At 45.0% G+C, this 20,855-nt stretch overlaps 1 protein-coding gene across 8 annotated transcripts in view; it reads right to left on the bottom strand.

The window, feature by feature from the left end:
* HIVEP1 (HIVEP zinc finger 1) overlaps positions 1 to 14,278 on the bottom strand; it is a 135,597-nt gene extending 121,319 nt beyond the window's left edge. For 2 of the 8 annotated variants that reach the window (XM_005603577.4, XM_005603578.4), the window contains exons 1-2: positions 14,060 to 14,278; positions 7,121 to 7,263 (exon numbers count right to left, since the gene is read on the bottom strand). In XM_005603577.4, coding sequence (XP_005603634.2) covers positions 7,121 to 7,160 — 40 coding nt within the window. In that variant the 5' untranslated portion in view covers positions 7,161 to 7,263; positions 14,060 to 14,278. Of the gene's footprint in view, positions 1 to 7,120; positions 7,264 to 10,047; positions 10,184 to 10,280; positions 10,566 to 10,810; positions 10,934 to 14,059 lie in introns of those variants that run through there. The other 6 variants (XM_070244086.1, XM_070244089.1, XM_023624465.2 and 3 more) reach the window with 5 other exon arrangements.
* Between the last annotated feature and the right edge of the window lie 6,577 nt (positions 14,279 to 20,855).

The following is a 20,855-nucleotide window of genomic DNA, read 5'->3' as shown; positions in this document are numbered from 1 at the left end:
CACACCCCGGGCACCGTTTAACCACCTCCCAGGTCCCTGTGTATCTGCTCAGCTCATTTCTACTTATTTTTAAACTATCAAACCCTGCCCCAATGGCGTGTTTTAATCTATTTCTATTTGGATACTATAATATTAAGCAGTTATATGCTGATCTTTTTCCTCACTGGCAAATCTGAAAGAGTTGCAAGATAAGCACATTATCAGTACACTTCAAAATGCAAACCAGTAAGTATGTTTGAGTAAATTCACACTCTAATCCTTCAGGCACACAGAAATACTATATGCACATAAATGCCTCAGTACTATAAAACTCAAGTTCTGCATCAACTAAGTAGGTCTAACTCTTAGATTACTATGGATCCATTTCACACTTAGCGACGGCTATTCTAGTTACTTCCATTAGTTAACTATTTTCGTAGTCACCATATATTTTTTGAATATTTTTTCATGGCAGCATAGCTTTAAAATACTTTTTTATACCAAAATTCATCATAGAAAATTTCTAAGTACTTTCTGAAAACTTTTCATTTTAAATTTATTTTTTAAAAAGTCAAAGTTTTTATGCAATGCTGCACCAAATGTGACTTAAGCCGAACGGTCAAAAAGAACTTCCTTCTGAAAAATGACTTGAGTATTGAGAAAAAAGGCCCCTATCTGGTTACAAGTTTTTGTGCCACCCTGAATAATGGCTAACAGTATTACAAACATCAAGTGCTTTATAGGACTATCTGAGTATCATTTGTACTTGGCACATTATTAATATGCAAAGAGTATTGTTAAAAAGTTTTAAAAGAATTACATATGTGAATGAAAAAATAAGGTATTCAATTTATTCATAAAATGTTTTTTCAGATAACACAAGAATCAACTTTAGCCCAGACTTGCTCAAATTACATTGCACTCTAAATGCAGAACTCAAAAATGTACGTATATGATAGGAGATTTTACGCACATTATGCATTTTTCTATTCTATGGTAAGACAAAATTATACCTCATCAGAACATATTTTGCACAAAGATGTTCTAAAATAAAACACCACTCTGATTAATCATATTATTACATTTTGTATTTGCTTTTAAAAGGAAAAAAGCATTTGGTTAATGTTAATAAGCATTCAAAAAGCATCAGATAAGCTCTCAACATGAGCTGAAAAATAATTATCTGAAAAACAAATGGGAGGTTTGCTATATTAGATCTATTCTCCCATTTTTATCCTCATCAAACTAAATAACATCAGCTACTTACATGATAGCTCCTAATAACTTCAATCGCTTTCTCATCTTTATCATCAAAAGCTATATTTTAAGTTATTACTTATTTCCTTTCCAGCTACAGTCACGTAATTTTTTTCTTTTAATAAGCTATGGGGTTGTTTCCTTACAAGGCTTCTGACTTCTCAAATTGTAAGGCTGTCAGCATAGAACTGTTGACCTAACACTCAGATGTGAAAAACAACGCAGAAATAGCTGGAATTCCACCTGAAAATGATCAAAATTAAACCTTTTCTATTTTTAAACTCAGCAAGATAACCCCACGTAACAAGTAATAAGAAAAGATAAGAGTTTATTCGGGGCATATCATTTTATGAAACAATCACTGGAGTGGGCCCACACCTTGACAGCAAATGAAAATATCCACATTAATCAGATTACTCCTGCAAACCCAGCTGGGCATCTGTGGTCTCACACAGGGGAGCAGGGGATAGAGGGACGTCGGTACCATCTCAGAACATGTCAGAACCTAATCCAAGTGAAGACTAGAGCACTTCACTTCAACCCGACATGATCGCGACGTCAACACTCTCAAAAACAGCTCAATTATAAAGTAGAAGACCTCACAATCGATTTCCTGAGAACTAGAGGCACACAGAACAAATATTATGTTTAACTTCATGCAGTGCTGTCAAAAAATGAGGCAAGGCTTGAAGGAGTTTAGGTGGACAAATTGAGGGGACAACATGGTGGGGAAGAATTTCCGAAATTCTTTTCTGCCCTGACCTCTCTCCTCCAAATCCCAAGCGCTGAGTAGTCAGGACAAGGAGCAGACATAACAGCAATCAACGCTGAGCAGAGATGCAGCTTCCTTTAAGCAGCATCAAAACGCACTTAAAGGTTTTATACAGGTATTCCTCGGTTTCCAGTTTGCAAAGCATGTGCCACCCAAGAGTTTGACATAAACCAGTTCTGTATAGAAAGTAACAATTCTCTGTACTGAGCCCTCACCCGGCAGTCAGGCATTGTGCCAGATGCTTACACTTGCCCTATCATCTAATCTTCACACATTATCTCTATTTTATAGATGAGGAAAACCAACACTCCCAGCTTGCCCAAGGCCACATAGCTAGTCCGTGATAGTAGGAAGCCAAACTCTTTATCATTTTATTAATTAAATGTATTAAAGCGACAAACTTTAGGAATCCTATGGCAAAAACCCACGTAAAACAAAATTTAATAACTACTGGGTTTATCTGTTCAGGCAATTAAAATTTTATATTATAACAGGTTTCTTAATCAGAGGCGACCAAATATTAAAAGAAGCATTTGCTAATAAAGGTTCAAAAAAGCAAACAAATTTCATGAGTGCAAATCATCTTTAACCCTCTAAAAAGCTAACACAAATATTCTTTTGTTGAGCAGAGAGAGATGACTAAAGCAGTCTCTTCAGACATATAGTTTCTATCCAGCTAGGATGACAGGTCTGCAGGAGAATAATGACAACGCAACATCAAAAGTACAGGGAGGCACCTGCAGCACAAGCAATGGAGGGCGGTGAGAGGTGACTGGGGGAGAAGACAGGAGCAAAGGGAAACAAAACTCAAAGAAGTGAAATCTTCTTGGTAGAGACACTTCCCACACAGAACAAGAAAACAGAACGGAAATGAGATGGGGGGGAGATACTTTCCAGAAAGAAAAGCAAGCACAGAAATGCTGGATTTGCATGCCCAGCTCCTGAAATGGCAAATGCCTATCCATCAGATACCCAGGAGAACAAGAAGGCCTTACTGTGGAAAGTTTGTCCTAGCCAAACTCAGGACTCTGACCTCATGTGTGGATCTCGGCTACCATCTGCTCACCCTCCTAAGAGCTACTTCTCACTTCTCACGTTCTAAGAAAGCTGGCTCTCAGAAGGGAAAAAGCGCTTATTTTTGTGTTCAGAGCCAAATGTACTCAACAATAAAAAGGAAAACTAGCTACACCAAATTCTCAAAATATGTTTTAGAAAAGGTTAGTATTTAGCATTTTCCACACTGACTTCCAATCTTAGAGTAGATGAGTCTTTGAAACCCTGGACCCAAATTTAACTAAAATAGGTAACATCTATTTTCTCTTTTTCCAAAGCACTGAAACACATATTCACAATAATGACAGGCATAGCACAAAAACAGCCCTTTACCTTAAGAGGAATGACATGGAACCCCTCCAAGCCCCCAGTTCCTCCATCCCATGTTAGCTAAGTCCAAGCAAAGATCTGGGAAGGGGATGGAGACAGTGATCAGGAAGGAACGGCTGCTGGGGAAGCTGCGAGGCCCTGCTGTCACATTCATCAAGACCACGCATGGGAACTGCGGCCCTGGGGACTGCCACAAAGTGGCTAAGAGCCCTTCTTCAGGGAACTGAGGACAACACACAAAGCCTTTCTTCTGAATACCAAGTGCTTCTTGCTCTTCAGAAATTCTTATTCAACCTCAAAAGATATGTCGGTGTGAAACTCTACCCACCTGAATTGTGCAAAATGGCACCAAAGACAAAAGTTCTGTCTGGTTCATATGATCAAGGGTGAGGAGACTAGAATTCGACAAACCCACCACTATAAGCTGTAGAGATCACCCACCAGGTCTAACTCTGTCTCAGTTATGCCCCAAATTCATGTCCTGCCCTGAACATATCAGTTCTTCTCACACTTTTCCACTAAAGAACCTCTCACATCAGAGAAACTCCACCTCCTTATGGGAGCACAGCCTGCCCATGCTAATTTAAACCCATCCCAATTTTGTATTCTCCATGATAGAGCCTGCATCGTACTTTTTACACTTGAATGTTACTTTAATACGTAAATACGCACACACGTGTATACATATTTTCCAAGCAAAATTCATATTCCAGAAAGTTACATTATGTTTATCCTGTAGCTACGCATATCCACAGGACTATACCAACCCCAGCTGAAGCGCCAAGAATAAATCACAGAAAAATTATATTTTAAGAGTTAAAACTGCCATGGAAGCATAACAAATATGCAATTTGAGATTTAAGTACAGTATAAATCTTTTATTATTGACTTAATTACCAAACACTAGACAAATACTTCACAGACTATTTGCCAAAGAAGGCTAAAAAGAGGTGCCCGTGTGCTTCACGAAAACCCGTAATGTGACAGCATGAGTAGCACGAGCAACACGCTCATCACAGCCAGCCAGGCTGGGACTCCCTCTCTGGTCTCCTGCGCTCCTCTCTCCCACTTCGTAGCTAACTTTATGAGACAGGTCTTCTGCAACCAAAGCAGGGGTCACAGGTAAGCGAAATAAACATGACATCCCACCGTCACAGGGAGATACATAATAAATGCTAAAAAAACATTTTAGTAGCTAATGTTTACCCGCTTACTTCAACCCTCCAATTGTGCCTCAGCATAGCACCCTCAAATACATGTTTAGAAGGAAAGTGGAAATGTTCAAAGTGTTCCACCTTAGCACTTTCTCCTCTTTGTGCCTTCCCGCCTTTGCTGACTCTCGTTTTCCCAACTGGACAGCTTCTCTGCTAAGCGAGTTAACTGGCTTAGATACCACCCTTTCCATGAACCTCCCCGCCACCCCTCAAAGTGCCCCCTCGCCTGGGCCTGCAGGTCCCACCGACATGGCTGTAGTAGGCTGTCTTGTGCTAATGCACTCTGATCTTTTCTTCAGTGGCTGAACTTTCTAGATTTCCACTGATGAGCCAGAACTCAATATATGTCAAGTTATCTAAGAAAACTTTAAAAAGACCCTAATTTCAGAAAATAAGCAAGTTTTCCTGTCCAAACTTTTAAATCTACATACTAAACTTCGACTCACACCTGATGGCCCTTCATGATCTGATTCCTCCTAATTCTCCCACTCCAGTGGCCTCTCTCTCCCCCTCCCTCCTCCCTACCCCCCCCTCCCCCAAGAGAACTTCTGATGCTCTAGTAATAGAGAATAATAGAGAAGCTTGGATTTCCCAAGTTACTTCACAACCTCCTACCCCAGGAGGAAACGCACTCCCCTTGTCCTGTCAGCTTCGTGGGTAATTTCTCATCCCTATGAATCCAACTCAGATGTCACCTTCTCTTCTCTTTCCTTCCCACTCTGCCCCGCTCCAGAACGCGCCCCCCACACACAATCGGGACATAATCTGATCCCTTACCTCTGTGCAGTCTCCAGGCCTCTGCTCTCCCCTCACTGCAGGTGCACAGTGACATGCGTACCCAACCATCTCCCGCCCTCAACTACATACTCCTTTCAGGGTCCATGTTGGCTCATCATTTTATCCCCACCACCCAGAAGAGCAGCACAAGGAGGCGTTCAACAGACATCTGTGGAGCTGTACATTTATTTGTTACAGAAAGCAAAAGAGTCTATGGCCTAAAAATCTGCATTTCTCTGGATAGCCATGTTATCTAGAATATTATAAAGTATGCATCTTAAATATGAAAAATGTTTAATATTTACGACCTAATGAATAATCCTTTCAGATCAATCATGGATTCATTCCTTCAGCAAATATCTGGGCTCCTGTTAGCTGCCAGGAACTGAGCTGGGCGAGGGCACCTGTTCGCCCCTAGGCCGCCCTTGCATACTGAGGCAGGGCGCCCTCCAGACAGATGAATCCTAAAACCTGGGCCCAGGACTCCACATGACCGCCTCATTCAGCACCCACGGGTATGGAGGCTCTGCTTATAATAGTTAGAGAAAGTGCCTACTTTTGGAGCCCAGATTCTAGTGAGGGAGACAGGCAAACAGTGTCAATTTCCAACATTTCCTATATGACTGAAAAATCAGACTTTGACACACAACACTTAATGTTCCCCATCCAAACCCTCACCTCATTACGCACTGGTATTCTAATCATCAATTTGAACTCCGGCTGAGGCATCAACCTATGCAGCAGAGAGTTCTAGTACCCTTTTAGGCAGGAAACACACACTGTTTTCAGATTGAAGCAGGCCATAAAATTGACCACATTTTCAAATATCACCTTATGGTGACTGGCCCAATTTATTTCACCAAGGAATATTTTCAATTAATCTGTTGGATTTTTCAAGTCATTTCTTACCTTGCACGTGCTTGAGAATTTTTTTCTGCAATTGTCAATATTTCATAAGATACTTTACTCAGTTTGGAATTATTTACTTTAACAGTTCGTTGCTTAACACTGCTACACTCTTAGCTACTAAAGTTAAATATAAAAGATAATTGTTATTCCCAGTTGATAAAACACCTTAGAATACAAATCTTTTAAAACAATAACTAAAATAAACTTACTTTTCTAATATTAAAAAAATCTCTTCACAGTTAAGGGGAGAACACTCATTTTTTTCATCTTTGTATGAAATGTATATTATATTCTTATTTCTGACCAATTGCTTTTCTCTTGCAAAATAGGTCAGTTTGCCTCCAAGTTCTGCAAATAATGTTCTCACTAAATGTCAACTACAACTCTCTTCACTTCCTGTTAATCTAATGTATAGTATAGTACAAAAATAAATCTCAAGAGAAGTATGGAAGAGGGATGAAAAAAATAATTCATGGTGATCCAGTTGGCAAAAAATATCCAACCATTCATTTCAGATTCCTTGATCCAAATACGGCTCCTGTTAATAGACAGCAAATCTTAGCCCTTAATACTCACATCAAATGGTTGGGAAGGCAGTGTAATTCTGTCAAATTTAATTAATTCATTCAACAAATATTTATTAAGCATCTCACGAGAGAGAGGAATTGGGCAGGGCAAGTGGAAGTGAACAAGAGAAATGGAACCAGCGCCCCTGGAGCTCACCATGGAGCACGGTCAACATCCAACAAGCTGCCATTCCTGTCACTGAAGAGATACTTTATTCTAAGACTTATGGTAAAACTTCCTTCTGTTTAATGCAGAGCCTTACCTCGTAGATTTCTGGGATGAATCTGTTTAGTTCGAGGCATCTTCTGTGATTCAGGGGCCCCTTTTCCTTCTTAGAAACTGTAAGAAGAGCAGGTCACAGAAACGTAGCTCCATAAACTTAACATCCATCAATTAATCCGTGTGCTGAAAAAGAAAAAAACAAATCACATTTTACTACCTTCAAAGGAAAAAGACATTTCAAAAGTTATGGCTTCGCACAGTACTAACCTAAACTCAACAAAGGTAACCAAGCTGGAGACCACTGCAAAAGATAACTTACTAACTTTTAACTAAACATAGGACAGGTTATTGTGCCAATATCTGGGCTTTCCCATTAAGAAAACAGAAAAAAAAAAAATCACTGTACCTTTATCATAGAAGAGTGAAAAAAATTCACTGAACTCTGTTTCAAAGTAACATTATCAGGTCCAATTCAAGTAGAACATCAGGCTATAAAAGGGTCATGCTGTATATACTACGTGTCTGCCCATTCGTAAGCTCTTTGGGGACAGGGACCATGCCTCATTCATCTGTTTTAGTGAGGGAACTCAGTTAACACACGTGGTTGCTATTGCGGCTGCTCCCCAATTATTCCTGTTCTCCCTCCTAGGCTCGTGGTACCACTGCACTGTCTGCCTCCCTGTGTTCAGCCAGAAGTGTGACCAGTTCTGGCTAATGACCCGTGAGTGGAGAACCACACTGCTTCCGGGCTGGAGCATTTAGTTATCACAGTGAGAGCCTCCAGAGCTCTCTTCCCTCTGCCACAGGATAGGCACTATTTTAGAAAGTGAGTCTGACAACACAGAGTTGAGCTCCAGGTGACCCAACATGGTCATGCAGCATAGACAAGAGACTTTTGTTGTTTTAAATCACTGAGGTTTGGGAGTTGTTACTGCAGCATAACCTAGTCTGTCCTGACTTACACATTTTAAAAACAATGATCTGAAGCATAATATGCCAAGACGGTAATAATCCAAAATCTAACATTTCTCTCCCCAAATCAGGTACCTCAGTCTCCTCTCCCACAAGATCATCAAGGATCCTAGAGCTAAAAGTTCAGTTTTAACTTCCTGCAATAAAGCAGATAAGCAATGCTTGTTACGATGGTGTTAAACGTGAAATACATTTACTGACTAAGCAAAGACACAAGAATGGAACAGGAATGCTTTGCTTAAAACTTTGGTTATATCCAGCACCGCAGAACAAGAGAATACTTACTGAGTACCTACTGTGTGCCTACGTACCTTCTGTACACGACCTAATTTAACCCCAATAATAACTGGTAAGGCAGCTAACGCTTATCCATTGTATACATAAGAAAATTAAGGCAGGGAGAGGTTAACTAACCTGTCCATGGTCAGCAACCAAGGCATGTGGTGCCAGTGACTCAGTTACTCTCAGTGCTTATTTCCTCACTGGAGATAATACCTACTCCCGTGGTTTGATTCAAGAGGCTGTACACCACAAATCATGACTATATATTTTGGTGTCAAACCAGACTGGGTTCAAAACCAGGCTTTACCCCTTACTGTGTGGTCTTGTTCAAGGTACTTAACCTCTCTGAAGATCAGATTTCCCAACTGTAAAACTAGGAAATAGTATCCACCTCATAGGGTTGTTGTGAGAACAAAGTGAAACAACACAGATGTTCTCTTTACCCACTGCCTGGCACACAAAAATACTCAAATATCAATTCTCCTTAAGAAAGCCTATGTCAGAAAGACTACATCTAACATCCCAGTATGAGATTTTAATAATGTATGGTTTCATTATAGCAAAGAAGAAATAGAAGGAAAGGTTACAATTAACTTCAGTATTTTATCGCTGATATGGTAAAATGTAGGCACTGCACAAACATATTTGCAATTTTTTTAATTCTATGGGGAAAAATATGAAGTATGATGGCTCAATACTATGTACTTCATCTAGCACTGCACTAAATGATCTATAAAAGATACCGTTCCTCAACTGCCTGCATTAAAGACACCCACCATCCGATTCATGAAGCTTGATTCAATAGAGAATTTAGACGCTAGAGCCAAGTAAACTGTATGAATGCTTAACTACATTCCTTGTTAAACTTAAAGCTTTTAAACGGTCACGATATTTGAAAGTTTTTAAACCGTGAACTCCGAATGTAATACAATCACGTGATCCCATAAGCTCAGGAACATAAAAGGTATACGCAAATTCGCGATCAGTAACAGCTCTCTGCCACTCCGTTCACTGCCTACCCACTGTCCCTAGCTGTCCATCCCATGTTTAAATCCTTGTGGGAGGGAAGTGAGTATTTCCAAAGACAGCAGCATTGCAGTGACTAGGACGAGTGATAATCCGTTCCTTTACAGGAAAGAAATAAACACTACATTGGAGCAAAAACCTGACACGATCAAAAAGCGTAAAGACAGTTGCAAGGAGAAAAAACATGAATGAATGTGGAGGGCGGAGCCTGGGAAAACCCCTCTGCAACGCTGCACTGAACAAAGCGCTTCGCATGCCAGGAGGAGGGGGGAATGGAAGTGCCAGCTCAGGAAGGAGCCCGGAGTGGGTGCGGAGCGCAGGAGGAGGAGGACGAGATGAGGCGAGCGCGGCCGCCCTGAGACTCCTCCTCGCCGCCAGCTCCGCCGCCGCCCCCTCCCCTCTCCAGCAGCAACTCCTTCCCTAGCCCGACCCCGAGGCGAGCCTGAGCCCACCCGCGCCCAAACCCACCGCCCTCCTCCCAACTGCTGCAGGCGCGTACTCCCAACCCGGAAAGAAACTACCCAGGTGGCTGGGAGTAAACAGGCACTTCGAGCAAAGAACGAAAGGAACAGAAAGCCACAAAGCCGGGAGGTTGGGAAGCCGAGGCCTGGTCTCCTTCACCCCCCACCCTCTTGCAAAATGCGTCTGCGGCTGGAACGCGGGTGGGGAGGCTGGGTCCCTCCGTACCTGCTCGGTTCGCAGGACCGCAGCCCGGGCCGCTCGCGCGCGGCGAGGGCGCCCAGAAGTGGCAAGTGTCTCCCGCACGCAGCCATCCCCTCTGCAAGGTCGGCGGTTGCACACACACGCATACACACACACACACGCGCGCCCGCACGCCCCCCGCCCGCGGAGGGGATGTGGTCCTGCCCCCTCCCCCACCGCTCCCCGCCGCCCTCCCAGCTGCAGCGCCCCCGCCGAACCTGCTGCCAGGACGCCCGGCGGAGCCGCTGCCGCTGCAGCCGGCCCTGGAGCTGCGCTGCTGATGGCGGCGGCCGCAGCTCGGAAGCTCCGCGACCCCCGCGCGCGGCGGCGGCGGCGGCGGCGGCGCCCGGGATCCCTCCTTCACTTGACAACCCCAAACACAAACATAACCTCCCGCTGCTGCGCCCGGTCCCCCGGCTCCGTCCGTCCTCCCCGCCGCCGCCGCCCGGCAGCAGCCACACTAAAGGCCGGCGACTGGCACTCACACCACCCAGCGCTGAAATATTAAACAGGGGAGCCGGCCGGGGGGCGGGGGGGGAGCGCGGGGCGCGCGGGCGGGGGCCGCAGGCGCCAGGAGGGGGAGGCGGCCGAGCTCGCCGGCGCCCGGGGCCGCGGCATGATCGTCGCCGCCGGGGAGGGGGCGTTCGGGGGCCGGGCGGCGAGGCCGGGGGCGCGCACCACGGCGAGGCTGGGCGGGCAGCCCCGGGGCCGTGGGGCCGGGGCCGAGGAGGGCGGGCGCGGGCTTTACCTCTCCCCGGGGCAGAGTAGGGCACGTTTAGCTTCTTTAGGGGCGCCGGGAGGAGCGCGGGCCAGGCGGCGCGGGGGAGGGAGGGCGAAGGTCGGAGGCTTTCCCGCGGGTGGGCGGGGCGGCAGGGGATCCCCGGGGGCGGGAGGCGGGGAGGCCGCGGGCTGCGACGCGCGGGCGGGGGAGGGGGCGTCCCCCGGCGGGGACTGGGGCGGGGGCTTGGCGGGGGGAGGGGCAGGGGTCACCCCGGGCGCGGAAGCCCAGCGGGACAGGCGCAGCCGCCAGCCCAGCCCTGCCCTGGGGTGCGGGTCGGGTAGGGTAGGGTGGCTGTCCCGGCTTGGAGCTCGTGTGGAGCCCGGAGCCCCGGGTCTCCCCGGCGGGGCGGGCCCCGGACCGCGCCTCCCCCCGCCGCCCGCCCCCGGCTCCGCCCGCCCGGCCGCCGCAGGGACGGGGGAGGGGGGGCGGAAGGAGGCGGCGGCGCGGCCCGAGGGGGGAGGGGCGGGGTTAGGGACGCGAGGGGCGGGAGCCGGGGTCGCGCCGGCTCGGGGACTGGCGCCCGGCGGGGGCGGAGGGGCGGGCCCGGCCGGTCACGCGGCCTCGGGAAGGCCTGGCCGGGTCGCGCAGTTGGGGGCGGTTGGTCCGGGCAGAGGGGCGGGGACGGGCGGGGACGGGCGGGGCGGTAGTTTCTTTTTACCGTCTCTTTACTTTCTAAAGCAGGATGTGGGCCGGCCCGGTGACGTCATGGGGTCTCCCAGCCCCGCCCCTCGCCCGGGCCAAATGGAGGAGGGGAAGGGAGAAGGGAGGGGGGGACCCCAAGGGGGTTTCCTCAGCAACGCGTGGAGGGAAGGGGAAAGTCATTGTGAAACTTGAAACTCATTAACTTTGAAAAACAACTTAAAAAAAACTCGGGAGGGGGGCGGGGTGTCGGTTTGCAGGGTGGAAGGGGACATATTATTAACCCTGAACTGAAACCACTTTTTGGTGGCGGATGTTCTATTAAAAGATTGAGGAAAGCCAAGGTTATTCCAGAGGCCCTCCAAAGCTCGCTGGTGGTTCCCAGAGCCGGAGCTGCGAGCGCAGTTAACCCTTTCCCGTCGGCCTGACAGCTAGGGGCAGGAAGGGCCGGGGTCTTTGGGGTCAGGACAGGGGGCTGCAGGGCTGGGCAGCTGACCTGGCACCTGGAACGCCAGGGAGGAGAGAAAGGGGGAAGAGGGAGTACCTACCATAAACCAGAGGTTGACCCCGGCTGCTAGAAAGCGATAGAGGAAGCAAGGAGTGGGAATCTATGGAAAAGAAATCAGGGGGGGCCGGACCAAGCTAACGAGGAAGGTTTTTGGCGTTAGACCTAGAGAATGTTAGAAGTTTGGGGCTCAGAAATTCCACATGTACACCTCAAGAAGCAGGCAAAAGTGACTGGTTTAAGGATCAACGCTCAACTTGGGAGGAATAAGGTAAAACAAATTTTGATGAAGAAAAATTTCTCAGATTAAACCAAACTGCTTTCCCCTTTTAAGGAATAAAAATGCTAAACGACCATACACCCGCTACGCTGGCCATCTGTGCCAACTTGAGTTGTTTTGTTCCCTGGGGCTTCCATAAAGACATCTAAGTTTTTCCTGCTAGGGTTGACCCCCAAAACTCCCCTGAGGAAACCCCACCTCCAGCTCATTTGAGCAAAGGAAAGCTGAACGCACCAGAATGGGAATGATTGAAAATGGAATACCCAATAATGGCAAAACAACGGCATGTAAAGGGGGGAATATGCCTATTAACTAAATGTGGTCATCAGAGCAAAGATCATCCAACAACTGCCTACATTTGAAGTGATGTTTAGCATACTATGCTCTCAACCTTGCAATAAAATGATGCAATTTTTAAAATTTTCGATGTGATATAATTACGTCTCTTTCATGAAATGACAGCTAATGGATTGCAATCACAAAAAGTATGTAATGTAGGTTCCCAACTGGGTGTTTGAATAGAAAACATAAACATGCATTTAAATGTGTGTGTACCTAATCTGTCAGAGGATAAAGATTAAGGTAGTTTGACAATTATTAATTCCACTTTGTGTCACGTGCTTAGTCAAAAATGCTAACTGAATGAATATATTTTTAACCCAATAGTTGTCGAACATAACAAATACATTTTGTGAACAATGTTTATGTGGAATTTGGCATTGCTGTGAACTTTTTAACAAATGAGACATGCAATTTGGAGTTATAGATTAATTTTATCATTTCAATTCGTTAAAGAACTTTTTTCTTAGACTACTCACAATTTAACTTTCTTGAACAGCAAATCAGTGTTAAACTTTTCTTTGAAACATATACAATACCGAACAGTTTCCTATTTTCTATTTTCGAATTTTCTAAATGCAATTTCTTTTCCTATTTTTGTCTTCAGTTCTAACTTCCTTGTTATCAGAATGCAGGGAAATCCAGCTAACCTATAGCGTAGCTGGTTTCGGCTTGTTTTGTGGCAAAGTAAATACAGTTTCTCAAATTGTATCTGATAAACGGAATGTGGAAAAAAAAACAATTTTTTGACCCAGAAGATAAATGTGAATGGTAAACAGCAGTTTGAACTGTCAAATATTGTGGAACAATGGAGGAGGTGACAGTACTCTAAAGGAAAAAAAAAAGGAGGGGGCGCTCCTGGGGCCCATTTCTCTCTGGCTGCATCCCCGCTGGCCGTGGGACGCTTTGGGAGCCCCCCTTGGGGAGTGGGGTTCAAGTGAGGGCAGTGTCACTGACAGGCTCTACAGACATTTTCCCTGCTGAGCAGTTTTGGGAGGACGCAAGTCCGCCCCGGGGCTTCGTCGCGGGACTCCGCCGGCCCGCCACGTCCACCGAGACCCGCGCCACCACCGGGGCCCGCGCGTCTCCGGCCCGGGTTCCCACGCGGCCGCCCGGCCCGGCCCGGCTCGGGCTCCCCCCTGGCGCGGCCCCGCGGCCCGGGCCCTCCGCCCTGCGCGCGGCCCGGCAGCGCCACCGCCACCGCCACGCGGAGATCCCGGAGGTTCCTCCCCGCCGGCGGCCGGGTCACGCCGCCGCCCGGCCCTCCCCTCCGCCCTCCGCCCTCCGCCCTCCGCCCTCCGCGCGCGCCGGGCTTTCCCGTCCACCGGCCGGATCCCCTCCTCCTCGGGGCGACCCGGCGACAAAACCTTCCCCGCACGCTCCGCCAACTCTGCCCCACGCCCAGGCTCTTCCCGAGCTAGACGCCAGACAAAAGAACCCGGAGCAAACTTACCCGAACTGCAACGCAAAAGTCTGATCCAAAGCTTCCTGGGTTTAACTTTTAATTTTAAAAACAACAAAAGCAGAAACCAAAAGCGTCCTAGGTTGGAAGTGGGCGTGAGAGGAAATGCTAGGGGGGAGGCGCTTCATTCCCTCGGCTGCTTTTGCCCCCCCCTTTTCTGGCCCCTGCCTGGGGCTTTGATGTTATCTAGTGCACCGCCTACGTTGCTTTATACCGTGGGCTCAGCGCCGAGAATGATATACGGATATTTGGCACGTTATGTGCTGGTTTGAAGAGACGGAAGCAGGTGGTCACGGTAAAGGATTCCCACTTCTTACCCCCGCAGTGAAAAAGGATCATTTGCACTGGCTTCCTTTTCTTTGTCACCTGGACTGAAATGAACAACCCACCTATCTAGTAATCCTGGAGAGCTGGCCTGTGTGTTATTTTCTGTTAAACACGAAAAAGGAGGCCTTCCAAATTAGATTCATTTTCCCTCCACTCCTTGCACAAACTTAGAACAAGGTGGGATTGTGTGTTTTTTGAGGCTTCGTTTCCTTTTCAGATCTCAGTTTTGAAAGTTATATCATTTCCCTTCTAAGATAGACTTATAGCCTCGAAGAGACCAGAATATATGTCTGAAGAAAATAAACCCCACAACAACATGGCTTTCATATACCACTCTTATAGGTCAGAATTTCCCCGCACCCTCTCCCTCCTGTTATGGACGCTTGTAACCGCTGATTTTATCTTAGTTAAGTGGACACTAGCAGAAACTGGATCTATTTTGACATTGGATTAGCAGTCTCAGGACCATCACAGACAAAGCACTAACACAGAATGCTTTTTTTATAGATTAGTAATCAAGAGGCAAGGCACTGTCTGCCTTTCAACCCTGTTCATCCACTTCATGCCAACACCAGCCTGTGTTGGGGCCTTGCCCTCTGGGAGTTTACAAATTAATGGAGACAGGATAAACACATGGAAAAATACCTAGAGGGAAAAAAGATAGAAGAAGCAGCTTATAAACAGAGCCAATTAAAGTTATACAGAGTTATTTACATGACCGCTGAGAGCTTTCTGGATTGCGTGGAGGGCAGGATCATCAGAGAAAGTTCCATCCTGAGGGAGAGTTCTGAGTAGGATTTTGAAGGAGAGAAAGGTCATGATTTAGCAGTGGTGTGAGAACTGCATTCCAGGCAAGGGAAATAGCTTGAAGTTGAGAGCAGGTGAACGGCATGTGATGGTTTTTCTGACTAGAGCAGAAAGTTGAAGCAAATGTGAAACAAGTAAGGTGGCCATATATGTGTAGCATCCAAGCCAGGACACTTTTGAGAATGAAAGAGAAGCTGTTTATAACTATGCCCAGATGAAAGACATACACTTGGACTGTCTTGGGCAAAGGAGAAGGCTGTGTTCTCTAGGAAGGAGCTATGAAGACAGAATGGGCGGGCAACAGACGACCAGAGAAAAGCCTTCTCAAGCCACACTAGGAAGGAGAATTAAGACATGATACTGCAAACACTTGGTAGTCATTGGGAGACGTCTGGACTGAGAATGATCTTTTTAAGGAAAGTTATTGTCACTGATGGATTTAGGATCCATCATCGTAGTGTTTGTATCGGCAGAAGTGGTAATAGTAGCAGTGGTGGTGGTAGTAACTGACAGAGAGTTTATGACTTGGCTTTGCTGTATGAACTCATTTTATGGCCATCATAAACCCATACTACAGATAAAGAAAGAGAGGCTTAGAAACGCTAAATAATCTGCCTGCAGCCACAGACGTAGTAAATGATAAATGCATGATTGGAATCCAGAGAATATTGAGATACTTAAAGCTTAAAGATTGTATTTTGTGAAAAATATTACAGTAACTATAATGTTCAACATCTGTGGAGCAAAGAAGAAAAAGGAATGAAAAAATCAGTAGTTTCAAGTTTTGAGAACTTGGTAAATTGTGTGATGAAAATGGGGAAGTTGGAATCGTGTGATGCTTGAGGAGGGGAAGAGAAAATGTCTTTAATTTTAACCATGTTTAGTTTGAGAAGGATGATGTAACCACATTTATGCCAATGTTAATGCTATTAACTTTACAGGATACGCTATTAGAAGGTACCTGGTCTCTAACTTCACTTAAAAGCACCTAGTTCAATGCCAAGTAATGAGAGCTTAATGAGTATTATTGGCATATTATCTGTGAAAGAGATTACAGAAAACTACAAATAATTGTTAGAAGCAAAACTTACAGTTCCTAAAAGAATTCTTCATAAGCAACACCCACAAGGAGCGTACTGGGGACTACTAGAAAGAGGCAACAGGGGGCCACCCTGGAGGTATGTATATTGGGTAAGTTCTCTTGCTCCACTTTGGCACCCTGGGGTTTGCAGGTTTGGATCCTGGGCGGGAACCTACACACCGCTCATCAATCCGTGAGGTGGTAGTGTTCCACGTACAAAAAATAGAGGAAGATTGGCACAGGTGTTAGCTCAGTGACAATCTTCCTGAAGCAAAAAAAGGAGGATGGACAACAGAGCTTAGCTCAGGGCCAATCTTCCTCACCAAAAAAAAAAGAGAGAGAGGTAACAGTGTATAACTAAAACTATCCAACCTTATCCATGATCTAAATAATCCAACCTTTATCCAAGATCTGTGATGTGGAAAGAACCAAGTGCAAAAATCTAAGACACTATTAGTTGGCTTGGGCTGCCATAACATAGTACCGTAAACTGGGTAACTCAAACAATAGAAATTTATTTCCTCACAGATCTGGAGGCTGGAAGTCCAAGATCAAAGTTTGGCTGGTTTGGTTTTAGTGAGAGCTCTCTTTCTGGCTTACAGCTGGCCAGCCACCTCCTCAATATGGCCCCACGTGGTCTTTCCTGAGTGTGTGCACACAGGTAGAGCAAGTGAGCTCTCTGGTGTCTCTTATAAGCACACTAATCCTGTGAGGTCAGGGCCCCACCCTTATGACCTTGTTTAACTTAATTACCTCCTAAAGACCCTCTTTCTTTCCGACCACAGGCATATTGAGGGCAAGACTTCAACACATGAATTTGAGGATGGGGGGAGAGATGCAATTCAGTCCATAGCAGACACCAAGAGCATTTTTACATGGAATTGCAGAGTGAATTGATAATCACCTAGGAAAGGGCCATGTCAGGAGCTTGAAGATGAAATCAGTAATGTGGGCTTTAGGGTCAGAGTTACCTGGGTTCCAGTCAGAGAGGACACTGGTGACTGTGGGAAAGGTCCCTCCCATCTCTTTAAGCCTCAGTACCTTCCTCGTAGGGATGAAGAGAAAGAGAATTGAGTGAAACACTAGATGTGAATACCTGGAACTGATGGACTACTCAGTCAATGCTAGGTACTCATAACTATCACTACTGTTTTACTGATGCTGCTGCATAAGAAAATTGGAAACTGGAAAGCTGTGCATTAGACTGCAGCCTCCTCTATCCAAGGAGAAACACTGCTGGGGCATGCTTAACCTGCTTTATCATAGCCTCAGAGTCCAAAAAGAGTTCCTTCTAGTCTCTTTTATTTCCAGGAAGAGTTACTCCTAAATAACTCTTAAAACGCTGGGTACTCTACTTTTTAACATTTCTAGTAAAACAACTCTCAAACCTCCTGTGGAAAGCCGTTTTGGTATACACATTTAATGATTATAAATAAAACCATTTTGTTGATTGTCAAGGGATTTAAGGGTCTCCTTTTTCCCATTGTGTTCGCAATCTGAGCATATGTAAATTAAGCACTCTCTATCTATCCTATCTAAAGTCTGGATGTCCCTTCCCCTACCCGATACTCCCTGTCTCATCACTCCATTAATTTCCTTTATAACATCTAACATTCTGAAATTATCATATTGATTTACTTATCTGTTATCTCTCAATCCTCAAGTAGAATATGAGGGCCATGAATGGAGGGGGCTTGATTTGTTCCCACTGAATCGCTAGCACTTGGAACAATGTCACAATAAGTATTTGTTGAACGAATGAACGAGAGAGCCGTAACTCCTTCCCAACTGAGTGCCATCCTGCTAGTGACCTTCAGATCCTGCTTTATAGATGGAAGGGACCGGCTCTCAGGATGGCCCCAAACTGGTAGCTTTGTTGCAGTTTGAGTCCTGTTCATCATTCAGTTTCGTTACTAAGGCTTTCATGCCAACATTACTGTTTTCTTACTTTTGCATTTTCCTTTGAACAACTGGAATGTTTTAATTTCTGGACTCAATGTTTTATAACATGGTTAAAGCAGATCTGCTCATTTTATAAACTGGGAAGCTGAAAGAGGACGTGGTCATCGGTATTGTCACCAGCTGGCTACTGGCAGAGCTTGACTGGAGAACTCCCAGCCAATCCTTCCTCCGTTATTCCTGCTCCCAGATCCTTTTCCTTTTATACCCTTCTCTGATTCTCACCCTCTAGCAACCCCATTGCCTTTCACTTGCTCTTAATCTTCATTCCCATATTTTAGAAAAAATGTTTCTCCAGAAGCCACAGTTTTGATTGAGGTTTCCTGGCTTAAGCATTTTATGTCGAAAGGAAAGAAGGAAGGAAGGAAAGGAGGAAGGGAGGGAGGGAAGGAAGAAGAGAGAGAAAGGTAGATGTGTATGTGTATAAAATTAAGAAAATATATGGCAGAACAAGGGTTTAAAAAGTGATTTATAGGAAGAGTCATTCACCGAGTTCTCCTGACTAATTCAATTCACACTCCATAACTTTCCTTTCTGCGTTGCTATAAGTGTTGAATTAAAGAGGGTTAAAAATCAGGCATATTCTTAGTGAGGAATGGAGGGGAGAAAACAACTACTTAGTAATACTCCTACTACCTAGAGAGAATTCACTGGTTCCAGACTCTACTACTAATAAGCAGCATGCATTAAACATTTATGGAAAAAGTCAACCTAGTGATTACAAGCGTGCACTTGGAAGCCAGCAAGCCTAAACTGAGTCCCATCTCTGCCAGATGCATAATCTTGGGCAATTTGACTTTCTGTGCCTCAGTTTACTCATCTGTAAAGTGGATATAATTGGAGTCTTCATAGAATTATTATGAGGGTTAGATGAGCTGATGTTTCTAAAGTGCTCAGATTCATCACATAGTTATAAGTGTTGACCCATTCCTTGCTGCATGTCCAGCACTCTTCTAAGGGTGTGTTAACATTTATTACCTTTTAAATACTAAAATAAGTCTCTGGAAACTGGGGAGATCAGATAACTAAATGTAACCTGGTGCCCTGGATGGGACCCTGGAATAGAGAGAGGACATTAATGGGAAAACTTGGTGACATCCAAATAAAGTCTGGAGTTTAGTTAATAGTAATGTACCAATGGTAGTTTCTCATTTTTCACAAATGGATCATGGTAACGTAAGATACTAGCAATAAGGAAACTGAGCGAGGGTGTCCAGGAACTCTCTGTACAAACTTTACAAATTTTCTGTAAATGTAAATATTTAAAAATAAAGCTTATTTAAAAAAAATAATGACCTGCTGCTCGAGGTCCTGTTGTTTTCCTTGTGTTACTGATAAAGGAACACAGGCTTAGAGAGGTAACATGTCCAGGGGAAAACCACACATGGCCTCACAGGGACCCTCCTCGTCTGCAGGGGAGACCACATGCTGAACCCCTAGACCTGCCTGCCTCCTAGTGAGTCTGAGCTTTCCTTCACACTGTCTTCTGCAGCCGTCTGGGCCCTGGGCTAGCAGGTGGGGCCTAAACACAGCTATGAAGCAGAGAGTGTTTTTCTTCAAGTTCCCTTTCTCCTCTTTGAGATTTAATTCCCACCTTGATGGCCTATCTAGTAGAACCTGATTTCAGGTTTAAAAAATATCTATATATATCTATACATCTCTCTCTCTCTCTCTCTCTCTCTATATATATATAATATTTCAGGTTTAGAATTATCTATCTATCCATCCACATACACACATATGTGTGTGTGTGTGTATTTCCCCTCCAGGCATATTTTCATTTTGATGGGGCTTATATCTATAATTATGAAATTTCAGCATCGGCACAGGGGTACACTAGGTGTGTGGACCAGGCTGCAGGACAGGATTCAATATAACACTAAAGCATTTCAAGTTTCGCTTCTAAATCACTGGTTATAAGTTAACTGCTGACCGTACAATTCCTCCTCTACCAGCCGTGCAAGCGCTCTCTTTTTGCAAACACATCTCAGCTCCCAGTGTCTGCCTCCTACACTAGTGTCTCTGTTACCCCAGGCCTTACCAGGTCCCAAACTCACCAGCTTACGGCTTTTTAAATATCTTGTTGAGCTCTAAGAAGTTTTCTCTAGACGCCTCTTCATTGAGCGAAATTTTGCAACTGAATTGTTTCTGGGAAACAACTCTTAAACTCATCCGTTTTTTCCTTTCCTAAACTCGATGCTGTTCTAGTCTCTATTATTTTGTTTAATTTTCTATTTGTAAAAGCCCATGGTTTGTGATTTTGAGTTTATCGGTATCTTCTTTTCATGGTAGTTCCCATTATGCTGAAATGTCTATGGTATTAGTATAAAGAAACCCAAGAATCTAGAGTCAAAGTCCAAATTGGAAAAAGTGGGAGAAAGAGCGCTAGACAGAATGGACTTTACAGAGGCAAAGGAAAATGAAAGTAACATTAATATACAAGTAAGAGAGACAAGCAAGGGAATGAAAGACAGGAGTAAACCACTACTAAAAGGACAATTATAGCTCATGGTAAAATTTAACATGTTTTGTGTGCTTTTTAAATTTCAGCTATTTTAATATCTGCAAGGGGAGGTGGAGCTTGATTTATAGCAGATGATTGGAAATGGAACA

Source organism: Equus caballus, chromosome 20, assembly GCF_041296265.1.
Source record: "Equus caballus isolate H_3958 breed thoroughbred chromosome 20, TB-T2T, whole genome shotgun sequence".
In the NCBI taxonomy this organism is placed as follows: Eukaryota; Metazoa; Chordata; class Mammalia; order Perissodactyla; family Equidae; genus Equus; species Equus caballus.
Note: the sequence above shows the minus strand (reverse complement) of the source record. Positions and strands in the feature narration are given on the sequence as shown.